This window comes from Gallinula chloropus (genome assembly GCF_964237585.1).
Source record: "Gallinula chloropus genome assembly, chromosome: 1".
Taxonomy (NCBI): Eukaryota; Metazoa; Chordata; class Aves; order Gruiformes; family Rallidae; genus Gallinula; species Gallinula chloropus.
In genome coordinates, this window is record NC_140085.1 from 86,536,010 (window position 1) to 86,555,308 (window position 19,299).

General features: G+C 42.1%; 1 protein-coding gene across 1 annotated transcript in view; it reads left to right on the forward strand.

Moving 5' to 3' along the window:
- The window catches only part of SPAG17 (sperm associated antigen 17), a gene marked incomplete at its 5' end in the record, with an annotated part of 113,297 nt that overhangs the window by 78,859 nt on the left and 15,139 nt on the right, over positions 1 to 19,299 (forward strand). The window contains 9 exons of the mRNA XM_084273881.1: positions 2,331 to 2,455; positions 2,629 to 2,759; positions 4,372 to 4,499; positions 6,261 to 6,443; positions 9,574 to 9,687; positions 11,813 to 11,858; positions 13,344 to 13,446; positions 16,046 to 16,136; positions 17,930 to 18,078. Coding sequence (XP_084130007.1) covers positions 2,331 to 2,455; positions 2,629 to 2,759; positions 4,372 to 4,499; positions 6,261 to 6,443; positions 9,574 to 9,687; positions 11,813 to 11,858; positions 13,344 to 13,446; positions 16,046 to 16,136; positions 17,930 to 18,078 — 1,070 coding nt within the window. The remainder of the gene's footprint in view (positions 1 to 2,330; positions 2,456 to 2,628; positions 2,760 to 4,371; positions 4,500 to 6,260; positions 6,444 to 9,573; positions 9,688 to 11,812; positions 11,859 to 13,343; positions 13,447 to 16,045; positions 16,137 to 17,929; positions 18,079 to 19,299) is intronic.

Here is a 19,299-nt window from a genome sequence, read left to right on the forward strand (position 1 = left end):
CGAATCAGCACAGAGGTTGCTGGGCAATAGCATGTGGACATTCTGCTTTTTCTCAGGTTATACTTAGGGAACAAAGGAAGGAGAGTGAGGAAGCTGTGGGTCATTGAAGGTATTGTGGGAGTAGTGATCACAGGGGATATGTGTTGAAGTAAGAAATATGATGTTAATGCAGTATGTGAGGATGCAGACATAAAGAATAACTAGGGAAAATGGGTTTCATTGGGTTTGCCATTATTGGAGTATCTTCTATTTACATCACCCCACACTACTTTGTGCTCAAGACCTCATTTTCATTGAATATGTGCATATGTGATGGAGCAGGTGACCATATAAGTACAGTACCAGTTAGCAGCTCATGGATCTAAGGTTCTTTTCATGTACAGACACAACAGGAGGCATCCAGCTTTTGGGTCCTGCCCACTGTTACAATCAGCTATTACCCAGTTCGTCCAGTCCCATTCGCACCTGGTTGGTAGGGATGGCAACCAGGTGTAGGACTAGTGATAGGATTGGTTCTTCCTCTGTCCTAGTCACACCTGAGACTACAGCGAAAAGGGCATGGACTGGTTGTGTCAGATTTAGTTCCAAGTTCAATCACTCTGGTTTAAACCGTGTCTTCCAAAGGCAACTGACTACTGGAGGCATTGTTGTTCTTTGTTAAATGTTTAGCCATAGGTGTGTATGTGTCAATGGCGTGTTAGGTAACAATTGGATGGTATTTTCAAGAAGGAAAGTACTGTAGAAATTCATTTGGTATTATCAAAGGTTATCAGAGACCATGTTTTTAAATTGAATGAATGCTTGAAAAAGGCCCCTTCTATTAATAATACTTATGTATATCTATAAGTAGATAATAAATTTAAATATATATATGCATCATCTCTATCTCTTCATATACCAACATGTATATAGGTGTCTATATATATATGTATATATCTATACACACAACTGTAAGTTCTATGTATATACATATACATATTTGTATTTTACAGAATCACAGAATCACAGAATGTTAAGGGGTGGAAGTGACCTCAAAAGGTCATCTAGTCCAATGCCCCTGCCAGAGCAGGATCAGCTAGATGAAATTACACAGGAACACATCCAGGCAGGTTTTGAATGTGTCCAGAGGAGGAGATTCCACAACCCCTCTGGGCAGCCTGTGCCAGTGCTCCATCACGCTCCAAGTGAAAAGGTTTTTACTTTTGTTCACATGGAACCTCCTATGCTCCAGCTTGTACCCACTGCCCTTTGTCCTATCATTGGACATCACTAAGAGCCCAGGTCTGTCCTCCTGACACTCACCCTTTACATATTTATTAATGAGGACAATTTATTAATGAGGACACCCCTCAGTCTCCTTTTCTCCAGGCTAAAGAAACCCAGCTCCTTCAGATTTTCCTCATAAGGAAGATGTTCCACTCCCTTAATCATCTTTGTGGCCCTGTGCTAGACTTTTTCAAGTAGTTCTATGTCCTTCCTGAACTGAGAGGCCCAGAACTGGACACAATATTCCAGATGCTATCTCACCAGGGCAGAGTAGAGGAGGACGAGAACCTCTCTCCACCTACTAACCACACCCCTTCTAATACACCCCAGGATACCACTGGCCTTCTTGAGGGCACATTGCTGGCTCATGGTCATCCTGCTGTCCACCAGGACCCCAAAGTCCCTCTCATCTACACTGCTGTCCAGCAGGCCAGTCCCTGACCTATACTGGTACCTGGGGTTGTTCTTCCCCAGATGCAAGACTCTACACTTGCTCTTGTTATATATTTATATATAAACCTATATAGAAGTATTTTGTACATACTCAGTGATTATTGACTACAATGTTACCATATAAACATATATGTAAGTATGCATGTATTTGTGTGTATCTGTGTGTGTGTAGGTGTATATACACAAATACATTTATACCTCACAGAGGTGCATCAGTACCTGACTGAGTATTCACTTACCTCACTTGACCAGTAAGTATTTTTGTGTGAAGCGGCCTATTGAAGCCAGTAGATATATACGTTAAAGATGAAATTTAAGCATGGATGGCCCTGTTTGACAACTAACAGTCTTTAAACATTTATTAAATACCAGTGTGTGTGATACTGGTATTTATGATATGGCATGACTTTCTAGGAATGTTTAGTTTAGTTTTTTTCACTATCTTTTCAGCTTTCTTTTTAATTTCTTTTTCCTGAGAATTTCAGGTTGCTCAACACAAAATAGAATTTTTCTGTCTCTTTCACTGGGCTAAATCATATTAAACTTCAGCAGCATGTTAGTGTTTTAAAATATGGTGTAACTGGAGTAATTTTGTATCATATTTGTTACAGGTCATGGCTGATGGCAGCACATATGTGTGTGCTCCTAGCACTGGCTCTGATGACGTGGACAGAAGTTCAGCAGCAGTACTCCAAGAAATTAACAAACCTATCACTTATGATGAGCATGTCCCCAGGTAAATTTCATTGGATTCAAGGCTTAGACTTTCTTTCTTCACTACACTGTATTTGTACAGGGTTTGTAGGTCTGCACTTCCTTTGTTTGGTATTTTGTACTTGCACATTTGATGTTGTCATACTGGAATTCAATTTTCTTGGTACAATCTGTTGTGTGTGGCTGTCTGTGTAGGTTCTTCATCATCTATGAGGATGGTTCGGGAACTGAGCTCCTGCGGAGCAGGGATGTACATGAGTATCTTGCTGAGAGCTGTAGTGATCCTAACATTGTCGTCTTGCAGGATCCACTACCAGAATGTCCAGGTAGGAAACTTTTTTTTGGCAAATTAACAGAAATAATGGCAAAGGTGAAGTCAGGAGTTTTAAAACTCTTATTTGGACAGGAAGTTTGAAAATGTTTTTCTCCATGTAGACAGGCACACACACTTCTAGCAGCAAAGCATGGAGAAGGAGCTTGTGGGAAAACCCTGGGAAGTGGAGGATTAACTGAATGACACTGTGAAGGGATACAAACAACTGGCATTATCTTTATCCACTCTTAGGCACTCAAAGAAAAGTGATTACCAAATGCATAGATTGTGTATTTACTATGAAAAAACATTGAATATATCACAGCCCTCGTTAGTAATACACCTCTATCAATTAAGACAATGATACTCTGATGTTGACCCTTGGCCTCACTAAGAAGCTGGAAAAATATGACTGAAATAGGAGATGCCAATAGTATGTGGTGCTGACCACCTTGTAGTAGCAATGGAAGAAGTTACATCCTGTAATGGTTGACTATCAGTGTGAAGTTAGTTGGTGATACTGTATTTCTGTAAAATACACTGTGGTGTATCCTGCAAAAGTGAACATATTGTTAATAAGATAGGAACATATGGTTCCCCTGGGTATGGCAGAATGATAAGGGCAGCTTGCTTCAAGCTATGAAGTACTAAGATATTCTTCTCAAAGAGTGTTACCATAACTGTGGGGAACAGCTTTCCCAGCTACTAATGTTAACAGGTTTTTCACATTTTTAAATGTTGCTTCTATTCACGATAATGATCAGTTCCCCATTGTATACAGTGCATAGAATTATTTTGCCATGGAAAAAGGAAAAGATAGGGTTCTGAGGGAGTCAGAAAGATTGGGAAGGTGGAAAGATCAGGGAGGTGGAGAACATACATACCCAGTGAAAATCCTAGTCAAGAAAACTTGCTCACAGACAGCAGTAGTTTTTAATAGCAGTACATCTGCTTTTCCAGACTTCATACTCTAGCTTAGTCAATACTGGCTTTATTTGCCTTGACAAAAAGGTTTTACTATTTTATATCTTTTTGACAAAGTACCTCAGTAGCAGTATCAATCTTTAAGGCCATCTATGGGGCAGAAAATAGTAAATGAAGTAGATTTTTTGATTCGGTTGGAAAAATATTTTAAGAATATTAAAATTAATCAGAACAATAAAAACAGATAGTAAATCACGTCTAATGGAATCCCTCCAGTGAACAGATTGTGAAGTATAAAATACAGTGAAGAATTATGCATGTTCTGAATATGATGTACTACTGAGATTAATATGCAATAAACGTGTCAATTGTCTCTTCATCCTTGTTTTGGATACTCCACATGCTGTACAACTGAGCTCTTACCCAAGAGTCAAAAGAAGTAGCATAGAAACTCTCATGTTAAACATGGTTTGCTTAATCCAAAATTGTCCAACTGTTCTCTAATTACCTCAGTGATCTGATATTATCTCTAGCCATGAGTACCACATTTTCACATGGAGTTTAACACTTGATAATAAGGTTTTTTTATACTTGGGTAGGTGTGTTTTTCTGGAGGTCTGTGACACCTCTACATATTTTCTTTTATATATATATATATATATATTTGAGCTGTTTATTAGCAAAATGTGTCTTTGAACCAGGTGTTTTAAGTATTACTATCCTCCACCCTTTGGCTGAAGCCTCCCCCTGGGTAATGAAGAAAGAACCCAAGAGTATTGTTCCTCCAAATCTTCAGTCAAGGACCCAGGACACATTTTCTCCTTTTGAGGTATAATTTTTTCAAAATTGTTTCTTCCTGCTTAAGCAATAGGTGCTTGTCATAGGGGGGCAAGGGAGCTTTAAACACTGACATTGTTAAGTTCAGTTTATTAAGCTGGCAAAGCAAGGGGTCGGCTGTGTGTTGCATTTTTGTGAGGCTGTGCTGCTGAGACAGTTTCTTTAAGCAGCAGTTAGGGTTTTCTGCCAGCCTAAACTATAAACAACGAGCAATTCAAGGCCAAAGTCGCAGCCCGAGAGATAGTCAAGCACCTCTGAGAATCACATATAGGAGAAAACAACCCGGAAGCAGCTGCATCTTGCCACGGGAGGAGGGAGTGAGAAGATGTAACGAGCTGTGCAGACACCAAGGCCGGGAAAGGGCAGGGGAGGAGGTGGCCCAGGTGCCAGAGAGAAAGATGCCCCGGCAGCCCGTGGAGAAACCCATGGAAAAGGCCAAGACCCCACCTGCAGCCTGTAGAGGGGCTCCACTCTGGATGGAGCAGGTGGAGACATAGAGAAGATGCTGTGACCCTACGTTGGAACAAGCCCCTGCCAGCACTTGCAGCCATGAGGAGAATCAGAGACACAGAGATGAGCAGGAGAGAGATTTGCACCGGAACAAGTTTGCTGGGCGAGGCTGGTGACCCCGCAGAGGACTGGGACTGACAGACATTGTGATTTATGACTGCCCACCATAGTGGTGACCCACGCCAGGGCAGTGAATAGATAAAGCCCTGGGGAAAGGATTCATGTTGGAGAAGTTCATGGAGGACTGTCTCCTGTGGGTGAGACCCCACAGTGCAGCAGGGGGAGGTTGTGGAATGAATGCCGCCCCCCCCACCCTGGCCAAGAAGGAAACCAACTTGCAAAGGACTGACCGAAGCCCCCATCTCGCAGTCCCTGCCCCCCTGTGCTGTGATCGGGGGGAAGAAGGGAGTGAAAGCATGGCTAGAGTGAAGTCTGCTAAGAAGGGAGTGAGGGGGGAAGTTAGAGGTGTTTTAAGATCTAGAAAAGGAAAACAGCTCATGAAGAAGTAACTGAGAACCCCATTTTCTCCCATTCCCTGCCCCCCTGTACTGCAAGCAGGGGGAAGAACAAGCAAAATCATGGCTAAAGGGAAGTCTGCTTAGAATGGAGGGGCGGGGGGAAGGTGCTACTGAGAACCCCATTTCCCCAGTCCCTGCCCCCCCTCTACTGCGAACAGGGGGGAAGAAGGGAGCAAAATCCTGACTAAAGTCTGGTAAGAAGGGAGTGGTGGGGGGAAAGTGTTTTAAGATCTGGTCACGCTCCTGACTCTGGTTTCTTCGCTGTTCTTTGTAGTGTAGTGTAATAAAGTAGGTAGTTTCCCTCTTCTTCACTTTGTGTTGAGTCTGTTTTGCCCACGTCGTTGATGACAGAATGATCTCTCCCTGTCCTTATTTTGTCTCCTGAGCCTCTTAATATATATTTTCTCCTCTGTCCAACTAAGAAGGAGAGTAATAGACTGACTTTGGTGGGTGTCTGGCCTCCAGCCAGGGCTAAACCACCACACTGTGTCATGGAAAACATGGTCACCTTGGGTTTCATTTACTTTCAGGAATGTCGTACAGCAGTTTTAAGGGGAGAGGCTTCAGAACAGGTAAATTGTGCCCAAGAATCTACTGACTTTACTGTCTAGATCTATGATGCTATCACGAAAGCATGTGCTTCTCACCTGAGACACACATTGCCAATATCTACTACGTTTAATGTAACTAGACTCTTGCTCCTTTTGCTTATTTTCTATGTTCAGAGGAAGATCACAGGTTCCTCAGTCAGAACACATATTTGGAGGGGTCTCTGCATTGGATCCAAAGAGCAGCCACACTTGCCATTACCTGTGCAAAAGTGTCCGAATAAACTGCAAATCCGTCAGCTATTCCAGTATGAGCCACTCAGTGATGAACTAAGAGAGAAGCTGTGGGTTTCCCTCAAGGTAATACCATCATTTTTATTCATTCTTCCAGTAGGCAACAGAAAGCACACAAATTGCATAACACAAATTTGGAGTATACACCTGAGACCAAAAAAAAAAAAAAAAAAAGAGAAACCAGCATTTCCTATGTGGACAGGTGCTCTAAGAAAAGTGTATTTCTGAATTACCTAAAGCAGGTTGTACAGGATTGTGTCCAGATGGGTTTTGAATATCTCTAGCAAAGGATACTCCACAGCCTCTCTGGGCAGCCTGTGCCAGTGCTCTGACAACCACAAAGTGAACAGGTTTTTCCTTATGTTCAGATGGAACTTCCTGTGTTCCAGCTTGTGCCCCTTGCCCCTTGTCCTGTCTCTGGGGACCACTGAAAAGAGTCTGGTCCTATCCTCTCGACATCTGCTCTTTAAATATTTAGATACCAATAAGATCCCCTCTCAGTCTTCTCTTCTCCAGACTAACCAGCCCCAGGTCTCTCAGTCTTTCCACATAGGAGAGATGCTCCAGTCCCCTCATCATGTTCATAGCCCTTCCCTGGACACAGAATTTCAGTAGTTTCCAGTTCTTCTTGAACTGGGGAGCCCAGAACTGGACACAGCACTTCAGATGTGGCCTCACCAAGACACAGCAGAGGGGGAGGCTAACCTCTCTTTATCTGCTGGCCATGCTCTCTTAATACACCCCAGGATACCATTTTCCTTCTTAGCCATGAGGGTGCGCTGCTGGCTCATGGAGAGCTTCTGTCCACCAGGACGCCTATGTCTTTCTCTGCAGAGATGCTTCCAAGCAGGTCAACCCCTAACCTGCACTGATCCCTGGGGTTATTCCTCCCTAGATGCAGGCCCTACACTTGCCTGTGTTTAATTTAATTTGGTTCTTCTCTGCCCAACTCTCCAGCCTGTCCAAATCTTGCTGAATGGCAGCACAGCCTTCTGGTGTGTTGACCACTCCTCTCAGCTTTGTATCATCAGCAGACTTGCTGAGGTTAGCCTAGTGAATGTGTTAAATTTAAGACTCAACCCTGTACTGACCCCTGGGGCGCACCACTAGCTACAGACCTCCAACTAGACTCAAGTTGTTTCCCTTCTGACAGTATTGGTATCTATTACTTTCCTTTTACTTTGCTTAGGGTTTGTTTTGCTTCACAAACCCTTAAAAAGCTTACATCTATAAAGTTGGACAAGAATTCCTAAGCCACTGTAATTCTACTTGGTGACCAGGTCACTGAGACACAATGTAGTCTTGGTTATGTATTTTTTTCATAAAATAGTACAGAACATTTCCAGGTCCCAAGTCTGAGTTCTGACATTTTGTCTGTGTCTAGCAAATAGCTATGTAGCCTTTTGACAAAGTACATACCCTCATCAGTGACTGGTCCATAACAAGGTGCAAGCTGTACCTCATGTGCAAGTGTTCTGAGATGGAATTTGAAAGTTCTGCAGTTGATCCTCGTCACCAGCTTCACAGTTTTGGTATAAAACATTGATTCATTTAATTCACATTGTGAAGATGCTCTTAAAAGAGATTTTATAGTTAAAAACTTCTTATTACTTACCAATCTGAGAATAACAAAAATATATGTGTTTTACAATTCATTTAACATATTCTGATGATGGTATTGCAGACTGAATTTGAAAGTGAACAGCATATGAAACTTGTGAACCAGCAGCTTCTTGTAACCAGTTAGATTTTTTTTTTTCACATTACGTTTCAAAGAAGATATGCTTGCAATAGAAAAATATTGACAGCTGTTCATCCCTGACATGTTTGGGACATGCCAGTCTACCAGAATTAAATTTTACCCTTTTACAGGCTATAAATATAAGCAATTATTCTTTAATTTGCATATTTACCTTTCAAAGGCAATGCTTTTAAAAAAAGTTCCACACAAAAATCCCAAAGTAGGTTTCTACATTAACTGGATCAGTTGGCTTTTAGTGCAAGAAGACTGATTGTTTCATTGGGAAGAAAGAACGGCAGTTATTGGCACTTAGAAGATATTCATAGTAATTGCATTAATCTGCAATGGAAATATCCCCATTGCTTATATATCGATATTTAATTCATGGATTTGCAGAGAAACCTTTAGTCAAATACTCACTTTTTCAGAACTAGATCAAGATCTAAAGAAAAAGGTATTCTTCCTTTCTCCATCTCCTTTAAGATTTAAGAGGTGTGAAGGAATGAAAAATAACTTGAACTGGAAACAGATTGCTTCTGCAAACTTTATCTGTTCATAAAGCTCAGTATTGCATATAGCTTCCTAACGGAGTGGTGTGTTTGGATAACCGCCTGTAAGAACCATTTTTTTCCGTCCTATTGATCTTCTAAAGCATAAAGAACTGTGGAAAAAGTGTTCTTTTCTGCAGCACTTACTGTGATTCTGGCAAGGTAAACTTTTGTCTGAAAACAGAGCTTCAGATCTTTTTCTGAACCCAATTTTTCAATTATGATCTTGTAGATTTCCTTTTCCCTGATAGGATATCAAACAGGAGGGAGATACACATCACAGTGCTTGTTAGAACACCTTTTATTCATTAAGCTTATCTTAATAATATAATTGATTATTATTAATAGCAGCTATTTACTCAGTACATCCCATCATTCACTCACATAGTTTACTCAAAGACTTGAATGCTTACTCGTCCTTGCCTGTCTGGTGGAACTGTGAGGAGGCCAAACCGACCTGCCTACTCAGAAGCAGGTAGTTACAGTCACACGGGGGGTGTCTGAATGGCTGTTGGATTTCGTCTGAGTCTCACAGTTCAGTCCGGATGCCCATGTGTCCAAGTGGCTTGTTAGAGATGGTGTCCTTAGTACATGCGTTTTTGCAATGGACTTGGCTAGCCTTCAGAGTTGCTTAACCCTTGGTAAGCTTTTGCCTGCTACCTTCTCAGCATGTACTCCCCTCTTTGACCTGTTGGGGTTTTTAAAAAAAACTATTTCTCTATGCAAACCTTTAGATATCTACGTAACCCACCCACATGAATTCATGGAAGGGCCCTTTATGACACTGAGAAGAAGCATGTATGTCCATTACTTCTACAGATTCTCTTCTCTATATGTGTGCCCCTTAAGTCTACCTCTGCAAAGAAAACATCTGCAGCTTTTTTATTCTTCTCCATTGTTCCACCAGGAATATCTGGATGACATTTTAAAGCAGGAAAATGAGCTGGAAGAGATGAATGTAAAAGAACCAAGAACAGAAGAGGAGAAGGAGAATGCAGCAAGTTTTCTTAAACTGGTTACAGTAAGAAAAACACTATTTTTAACTACTTTTCCCAACAAAACCCTTGTGTTTCATTGGAAGTGTCAGCTTTAAAATGCATCATTGTCCTCTAATAAAGCAGAAAATGCCAGCTCTACTGAATTTAATGGTAAAGCAGAGCCATGTTCGGCATCCAGCTGTTACACTGAATGGCACTGCTGCCATTGTGGGAAAGAAATGCTGAAAACGTTTTAAGAGTTTGGCTCTTTTGCTTGATAGATTACCAAACACACAGGCAAGAAATACTGAGCTGTGTATATCCCCCAACACTGGGATGAGAATGTTTCCAGTCTGTTGTCATTGCAGCTGGAAGACTTCTGTTTCAACCACAGCCACCTGCATACTGAGAATTTAAACTCTGCCCCTGGGATAACCCAAAAGCAGTCTGGAGGAATATTGTTATTACTGTTGACCTACATTTATATGTTTGGAAAATGTGCTCAGCTAATTAGACCATGAAAAGAAAAGGGAGAGGAATAGGTAGTGGGAAAGGAGAGTAAATAGAGGAAGAGGGACTTGGGGTCAGGAAACGGTGACGTTGGTGGGAGACAAGTGGTAAAAAAAAACCAAGAAAAGTTGAAGTAGCAGAAGTGAGTGTAATGAATTAGGACAAATGATAGAAACTGCATGTGAAGAGTGATCAGTTCACTCTATTTCAGTTCTTCAAATAATTTTTTTCATACAGCTTCCTTTAAATTTGGTACCTTGCATATGGTGTGAATTCACACACTAGACTTTTAGTAGCTTAAGATAAAAAACTGTTTTCTCTTTTAGTCTCCTTTAGGAAATACTTTTATTTCCATTTAATCAAATTACATGCATATAATTCAAATATACTGAAGTAAAAAATCTGGCATCTGAAAAATAAGAGCTATGTAGCTATGTTAGTTTAAATATTCACTTCCAGATGATTTATCAACCTTTTAAAAGTGCGTGTATTATAGCAAACAAACATCATGACTGTTAAGTCTATCTTTTACATCTTGTCTCAACATGCAAAAACATTAGGGATGAGATCTTTCCAGATTTAAATGCTGTTAATTTCCTTTTCTTAGCTTTCTAGATAGATCTATAACTTTTTTCCATACCAGCTTTAAAAAAAACCCACAAACATGTAATTCTAGAATCTGTCTCTGAACTTTTTTGTCAAGTTAGCATTTGTGCATTTGTGTTTGCTGAAACAAAAGCCTATTTTTTGATATTACAAGCTTTCATATGTATTTGTTGCCTTGTACTTTCAAGTGACATACATGTAATAAAAAGAGAGTAAAGAAGTATCAAGCAAAAAAAACCAGGAAGGGGTGCACAAATTTTCTGGAAAGATGAATGTAGAAAAGTGTTCTAATAGTAACTCCGCCTGTATCCTCTAGGCGGGCATGTTCTGTGATTCTGTGATTCATGCTGAATCTCAAATACTGCAAGTTCCAATGGACTTGCCTGGTGACTATTATTGGTTGTCTCAGCTACCATGAGTACCTTTCCAGGTACAGCTTTCACATGGGACTGATATTTTCTAAGTAGTACAGTCACATTGTAGACCTGCTGTGACGCAGGAATCAATGTCTCCACTGTTCCCCAGCTGTATTACAACTTGGACTGCCTGGTCACAGGAACTCTGGTATCCAGTTAACTGCCTCAGGGACAGCATAAGAATAAAGGAAACAGCTTAGTTTAGAATCTCTTATCCCTCAAACACTTTCATGTAAGCCAACCACAAGAGAGCTCCTCAGTAACAAAGCCTGCACATTCCTGAACACATTTCCTGTTTGACTACTTCTTGAGACCATGAAGTTCAAATCCTTTGCAGAAGGATTTGGGTTCAAATAAGAACTGGCTTAGTTGATTTAATAAACAGCAGTCTCATAAAACACAAAGTCATCTGTGAAGTGGGTCATCAAGAAGGAAACAAATACCTGTTTAGACCAGGGAAATCATACTTCATTCCCTTTTTCACCAGCTCATGTGACACTGAAATACCTCCATTCTTGTTAAGTGCATTTTGAGGTAACAAGGTAACACTTGTTGAGGATAGAGGTCCTTTGAGCATGATGCTGTTGTTGTGAGGTCTGTTTCTCATATGATCACAGTTTTCCAATCATCTTTGCAGTCCTTCCCTAACTGGGAGAAGTCATCTGAAGATTTCAGTGCTAGAGGTAACAAAGATTGAATATCTGTCTTTTAAATTTGTAAAATACCATAGTAAGTTATAAAGTAATGTAGTATTATTTTTAAAGAAGGAACAAACCTAAAGGTGAATTCACCTCTTTTGTCTCTTCTATTCCGAGTATGATTTTCACAAATAATTAGAACTTGTTAGCATCAATGATTAAGTATCTCTAAAAAACACCTCCTGTGTTGAGGCATATGCATTTGTCATTTTGACCCACATTTCTACACATACAGATTTTTTCAAGAATAAGAACTATGACACCACTCAGTTTTAGACAAGTATCAACATTTCAGACAAGTTTTCAAAGGAACTGGCTAAACCCTAGTTGTTTATTATATTTTAAAAATCTGATCTTGATCTCAAATGGTCATGTGTTTTGGTTACATCAACCCTGCCTGAGGGAAAAGATGGAATAGTGTGTTGGTTTTCCCTTGTGAATTTCTGTTAAAGTTTTCATAAGATACTTATTAATATTTATTAATATTTTCAATGCCCTTCCTACATTGTCAGACTATTTCTGCTTTAAAAAAATGAAATGAAAATGGAAACTACTGCAACAAATGCTTTCACACAGATTTAAAATGAAGGTGTACTTGTAGGATCCCATTATTAATAAGACAGTGTGAATGAGAATCTAAGAGAAGCAAAAATAGAAAAAATGGGGAAAAGTTATATTTATGGTGAAAACGCTGACAAAAAACCCCAACAAACCACCCTGGGTTTGAAGTTTGCAATTATGGAATTCCTGAAACACTAAGAGATGTGATAATCAAATAGGATCATATGTCTGAAATACTCAGATCTCCGAAGCTTTACCACAGAAATTTCTTTTCAACCAAGGAAATTTCCTTGGACTCACCATTTAGATGTGAGGCATGAAGTAGGTAACACATTTTATAGAAGATGTCAGAGGACAGTGAAAGTCTTTAGTAAAGCCTCAAATCTGGTCACAATCTTCAATACGGAAACATTGGCTTTTCTCCATTATGCATATTGAGCTAGTAGTCTCTTTTGTGAGAATAATTAGGGCTCCTTCACAGCCAATTGAGTACTAACTAAATAAGCTAAAAGTGATAAAGGTCCTTGAAAGCCCACATTATTTTCTTCAGCTGGAGATAGTCATATGAAATGTTGTTCCCCAGTCAGAAATTAGCTGAATATCATCAACTTTCACTATTCACAGGTATTTGTATCTTGAAAATACATAAAGACAATTTGGGAAATAAGGGGTAGGGGTATAAGCTTTATCTGCTTCTAGATCTTTCCACCTTGAATTGAATTAATTTCCTATATGTTAATGTTTTTAAGTTCATTTTGGAATTAAGTTCTGTCTTCCCTCACACTAATAAAGAATCTAGATTTTCATCAAGTGTCAGAAAAATGCATTAAAAATATATCATTCTTTGTTGTTCATTACACTTAGTGCTTAACAGAACATGCATGTTCAATAATACTCTTGACCTTACAGCTCACATAACTGAGCTGTATGAACAGGCAATGGCTTCTCATCACCACAGTCACACAGAGAAGGCAGTCACTACCCAAAGAGAGGACCAACAGCAGAGGTTCAGGTAGGACAAACCAGTGAGATTTGATGCAATTGTAAATAACAGAAAGGATAGAACCAAATACACAGGCAAGGCAATGTACTTTACTGACTGTCATTATGGACTGGGACCTAGATCTCTAGATACATATATCATGTTTTACTACCTTTTCCTATGTCCCTCTATACCTCTCCTTATCTGAAAGATACTTACAAGTTTGTTAGAAGTTTTCTTTGAATAATCTAATAAAAATGCAGATATGAGTGAACAATTTGTGCAAACTATGTAGGTGCAGGAGTCACCTGAGATGCTAACATACTCTCATAAAAAGTGTGTGTGTGTGTATATATATATTTATTTCCAAGGTTATCTTGTAAATACTTTTGTGATTATAGAAAATTATGCTAGTTTTGTCATTTTATCTTTTTTTTTTTCCTGGTCATTCAGCCCAGAAGGACTAACAGCAGTGTCCAGATGGCAGAGCAGACAAGAACAACACAGGTATTAGTAGGATAGAAACTTATTTTATGGGCCAACTTAAGCCTGCTTTTGGGAAGACTATTTCTGATTTCAACAGGACGTGGGTAATGGTGCAATAGTTTGCTAGAAAATAATGGTATCTTTTCTGCAACAGAAATGCTGAATAGTTTAACTGTGTCTCACTTTTTTTTTTTTTCTCCAGGTGTTGCTATTCAAAACACTGAAGTCAGAAGTTCTGTGTTCTGTCTTCTGAACAGATTTCTGAAATTCTATTTCCACTAGCGTGGAATATAATTTATATAATTATTTTCAAATGTTGATGTTTTAGGTTAAGATTCAGGTATTCCACAAATCCCAGCTGATTTTTCAAATAGAAGCCCAGACCCATGTCTAAATATGGTGGTACTCTGAAGCTTCTCAAGGCAAAACAGTCCCAGCTCTCTTAGCCTCTGCTCGTGTGTAAGATTCTCCAAGCCCTTGATCATCTTTGTGTCCCTTCTCTGGACTCTCTTCTTTAATTCTGTGTCTTTCAATGCATCAGAGAACCCAGAACCAAACACTACTCCACATGTGGCTTCACTAGTGCTGAGTATAGGGGAAGGTTCACCTCCCTGCCACCTTGTACATGCAGACAACATGCATGCAGCCCAGGATTCTGCTGGTCTTCCTTGACACAAGGGTGCACTGTTGGTTCATGTTCAATCTGATGTCCACTAGGACTCCTAGATCCTTCTCTGCAGAGCTACTTTCCAGTGGTGGGCAGGGTGGCTTAAGTCCCATGAGGACCAGGTATTGAGAACATGAGGGTTTTTCCAGCCTGAAGAAAGCCACATCTAACCTCTTCTTCCTGATCAGCTGGTTTATAGCAGACACCCACAAAAAGGTCATAATTTTTTCTGGTCTGCCCACTAATCCCAACCTATAAGTTCTTGGGGGGGCTCAGCACCCATCCCCAGGCAGAGGTTCATGCTTTCCAGCTGCTCTCTTACGTACACAGCAACTTGTCGCCGTTCACGGCGTGGCGACCTGGTTCAGTAACGGCACGGCAGCCACACTCTGGCCACTCGGGCCATCAGCATGCAGACACCAATGTGGTGGACAGCAAAATGGCGTTTAATGGTCGTTGCAACAGCCTTATATAGCTTACATTCATGACATCACTTCCACCTGCTCACATCATAGGCTTAACACTATTGGCTACCTAAGAAATTCCTGAGAAGGTCCTAGAAGGGTTCTAGCAGTGTCCTAGAAGGTCCTAGATTTCCGTACAGCGCGACATCTTCCGAACGCCAGACCCTAACTACCTACATCTCCCCCCCACTTTATGCTTACTTGATCTACTGAAAGTGCAAAGTGGCTTACAACACTAATAGCTTATAGTAATGATAGCTTATAACACTGATAGCTTGTAATACTGACAGTATAAGGCACACTAGGTAAAGGATAGAGGTAATTTGGATAGTAGTTCATACTAAGTACAACTAGATAGTGCAAGATAGTAAAGATAGTAGTTATTAGTTCATACTAAGGACAACTAGATAGTTGTCTCGGTGGAACCTCCAAGTGCGAGCAGGATGTTTGCCGACTTGTTGTCCTCCTTTGTCACCAGGGTGCACGGGTCACAAGGGCATCCGATGATCTGATCCTGTGGATAAAAACTCACAGTTTTCATTAGTTTTATTCCGGAGGTCTGGCTTAATGGATTTAAGTGGACACCATTTAACTCTACCATCTTTTTTCACAGCAGCATAGCCTCGTCCTGTAAGGACCAACTTCCACCCTTGTTCCCATTCCCCTAGTTCATTCCTGATTACAACCAGTGGGCCTTCTTCTAACGCTCGCGTGGCCCAATGTTTTTGAGGGGGGCTACTCACTTCCTCTCCTCTGGGGAATTGGTTTAGTGCTAATAGAGCAGTTGCCAACAGGCGTGCTTGATCTCCTGGAGGAATGGTATTTGTAAATCCTTCTGCTTTTGCTAACACTTCTAACTTAGACTTTAGTGTTTGATTTGCTCGCTCGACTATGGCTTGACCTGTGCTGTTATACAGAATTCCGTATGTTAGGGTGATACCCCATTTGTGAGCGAATGCCTGAACTGATTTAGAGACAAAATTTGAGCCATTGTCTGTCTTAATTTGACTAGGAATGGCGAGCCATGCCATGGCTGTCAGCCAATGCTGGATGGTCGCTTTGGAGTCGACCTTAGAGTGTTGTGTAGCTACGATTACTCCACTGTATGTGTCCACAGTTACCGCTAGCCACACTCGAGGTTTCAGCAGCTGGCAGAGCGTAAAATCTGTCTGCCACACCTCAGAGGCTTTAAGGCCTCTGGGATTGACTCCACTGCACCACAGTGGTGATTTCTGGCAGTAAGGGCACGTGGCTACTATGTGTTTCGCGTCCGCAACTGAGATCCCGCATCTCCTTGCTAGTGCTTTAGCTCCAATATGGAGAGATTCGTGTAGCTGGCAAGCGTCTCTTAACGTCCATAGTCCTTTTGCAGCGGTGTCTGCTTTGTCATTGCCTGTTTGGAAAAACCCTTTTATCGGGCTGTGGCTGTTGATGTGGATGACTGATATGGTGCCCTCTCGGGAAAAAAGTGCTTCTTCTAGCATTAAAGCTATTGCAGATGTTGACACACCAGGTCCTGACATGGCTAAGCAAAGCTTGGCTGCAAACATTGAGTCAGTCACTATATTAAGGTGCTCTGTTGGAAACAGTCCGCATGCCAGTACGATGGCCATTGCTTCTAGCTGCTGTACTGAAAGTGCATAGTCAGTCATTTTAATGCAGTGCCATTTTTCTTCTACTTGCCATACCGCAGCTGCTGTTGAGGTTGCTGAGGATGCATCTGTAAAAACCGTTGGTCCCTGTTGGAGTCGGTCCAAGACTTTTTGTGGAAGGTCAATGTCAACAATTTTCAGCATTTGAGTCCAAGGGGGCTTTGCAGAGTACCCAATTTCCCCACTGAATCCAACCAGGGCTATAGCTAGACACTCTGACATTGCCACTGATTGTGTTGAGAGCTGTTTGCGGAAGGGTAGGTATATCTTGGCTGGTTCAATGCCCAAGTGTCTTAGGGCGAGTTTTCTGCCTTTCATGATAAGGTTACCAAGGCACTCAACTCCTGGAGCGAATGCACGCGATGGCTTCCCCAGGACTACCCACTGTATCGGTTCGGCTTTTTCAGGGGGGCCTTGAGCTAATGCTCCTACACCCCCTCCCTCTGTGAAATGTACATACAGGTCAAGTGGTACCTCTGGGTTCCATCTGTTGAGCATACTTGATGGTATCTGTTGCTCGATAAAGTCGAGAGAGTTACTTGCTTCTACTGTCAGACTTTTCTGCTCCCAAGGGTGTTTCCCTTTCAAGAGATCATACAAGGGATTCATGATTTCTGGAGGGATCAGGACGATATTGCGAAGCCATTGCAGAGATCCCACTAACTGTTGCATGTCATGGAGCGTTTTAATGTCCCGACGGATTTTTATTAGAGGCGGGGTTACATAAGAGCTTGTTATCCCCACCCCCAAGAAACTCACACATGGGCCTTTCTTAATTTTTGCGCTCGCGATTTCGACCCCGTTCAGTTTTAGGGTCTCAGAGACCGTTGTTACCAGCTGGTCCACTTGACTCCCTGTTGGTGCAGCTATCAAGATGTCATCCATATACTGAATGATAGTCGCGGTTGGGTCGCTGCGTCGTACTGGTGCCAGCGCTCGATCCACTGTGATTTGGCAGATGGTAGGTGAGTTGATCATTCCCTGAGGCAGCACCTTCCACTGGAAGCGCAGGTTAGGGCGTTGGCTGTTTGGAAACACAACAGAAAAAGCAAACCGCTCCTTGTCCTCCTCATGCAAAGGTATAGAGAAAAAACAGTCTTTAATGTCAAGAACAGCACAAGGTTGCCCTTTTGGTATCATAGAGTTCATAGGCAGCAGTGTTTGAACAGGGCCCATAGGCTGAATTCTTTTATTTACTTCACGTAGGTCATGCAGTAGGCGAAACCCTTGGCTGGTTCGTTTAGGTATTACAAAAACTGGAGTGTTCCATGGACTGGTGGAAGGCTCTATATGACCTCGCTGTAATTCACGGTCAAGTAGCTCAAGAAGAGCATCCATTCGAGGCTTTGACAGGGGCCACTGCTCAACCCACACCGGGTCAGATGACTTCCAGGTCAGTTTAATTGGTGGAAGCGGGTATGCAGCAGTGGCCCTCACGGTAAATTTGTCACCTTAGCATTCAATAGGGCCAAAGCGTCCCTTCCCAGCAAGGGTGGGACTCCTGATATGACATATGGAAAGAGGGCGATGGGTTTCTCTGGCCCTCCTTCAGTATGGAGTGTGATTACTATTAATTGAGCACTCTTCCGGGCTCGGGACACTCCTCCAACTCCACCCACCATGGGGGCATCTTCCAGTCTCCAGTGCGGGGGCCAATTTGTTTCAGGGATGACTGTAACGTCTGCTCCGGTATCAATCAAAAATGGGACACTGATGGTAGTGTCATCTAAAGAATAGTAAAGGGAGCAGACCCCCCACACCACTGGTGGACCATCACACCTCATGGCTAGGGCCACCCTGGGGTCCCGTCCGTGGGTTTTTGCTGTCCCTGAGGGAACGTTATATTTACTTGAATTGTCGGGGGCAAAGTCAGATTTGCTTGAAGTGTCAGTTGGGCCGTATAATTGGTCATACCTTGAGGGGGCAGCAAGTTCGGGGGTGCCCCACCCCATCTGGGGTTGACGTAATTGGGCCGCCTTGCATTCCAGGTGGGAGAAGGCTGTGTGCGGCCCGGGCGCCCTCTCCCCCTCCCGTTTCCCTGGGGTTTACACCTGCAATCCCTGGCAAAATGCCCCTTTTTCCCACAGGCCCAACACGGTCCCCTGGACCGGCATTGATGCGGGGGAATTGCTGCTGCTGAGTTCTTACACTGGGGGCAATACGCTGCTTCGTGGCCAGTCAGACCACCTTTGAGACCCGCCACCGTGTCAGCTACTGCGGTGCGAACAGCTGTCTGGAGTAGAACTAGCTGTTCTTCCCTTGCAACATGCTTAATCATGTCTGCAAGGCTTGCCCCTGCTGGCAATGAGTGCAGTATTTCTCTGGTTGCCGAATTGCACTGCTGACGTAAGCATTCTGTCACGACCGGGCCTTTTGCTTCCGGAGGCAGTGACGACGAGTCGACCGCTGCCTGGAGGCGATCCACAAATTGTGTGAAGCTTTCACTTTCGCTTTGCTTTATAGTAGCCCATGGCGATGGTTTGGCAAGTGTTTTAGCAACTGCGTGAATAGCCTCCCTGGCTGCACGAGTAGTTGCCATAATCTCAGCATCTCTTAGTCTCTCAGCTTGTGCTTGGGGTGTAATCATGGTTGGATCTGAACCCATTAATCGCTG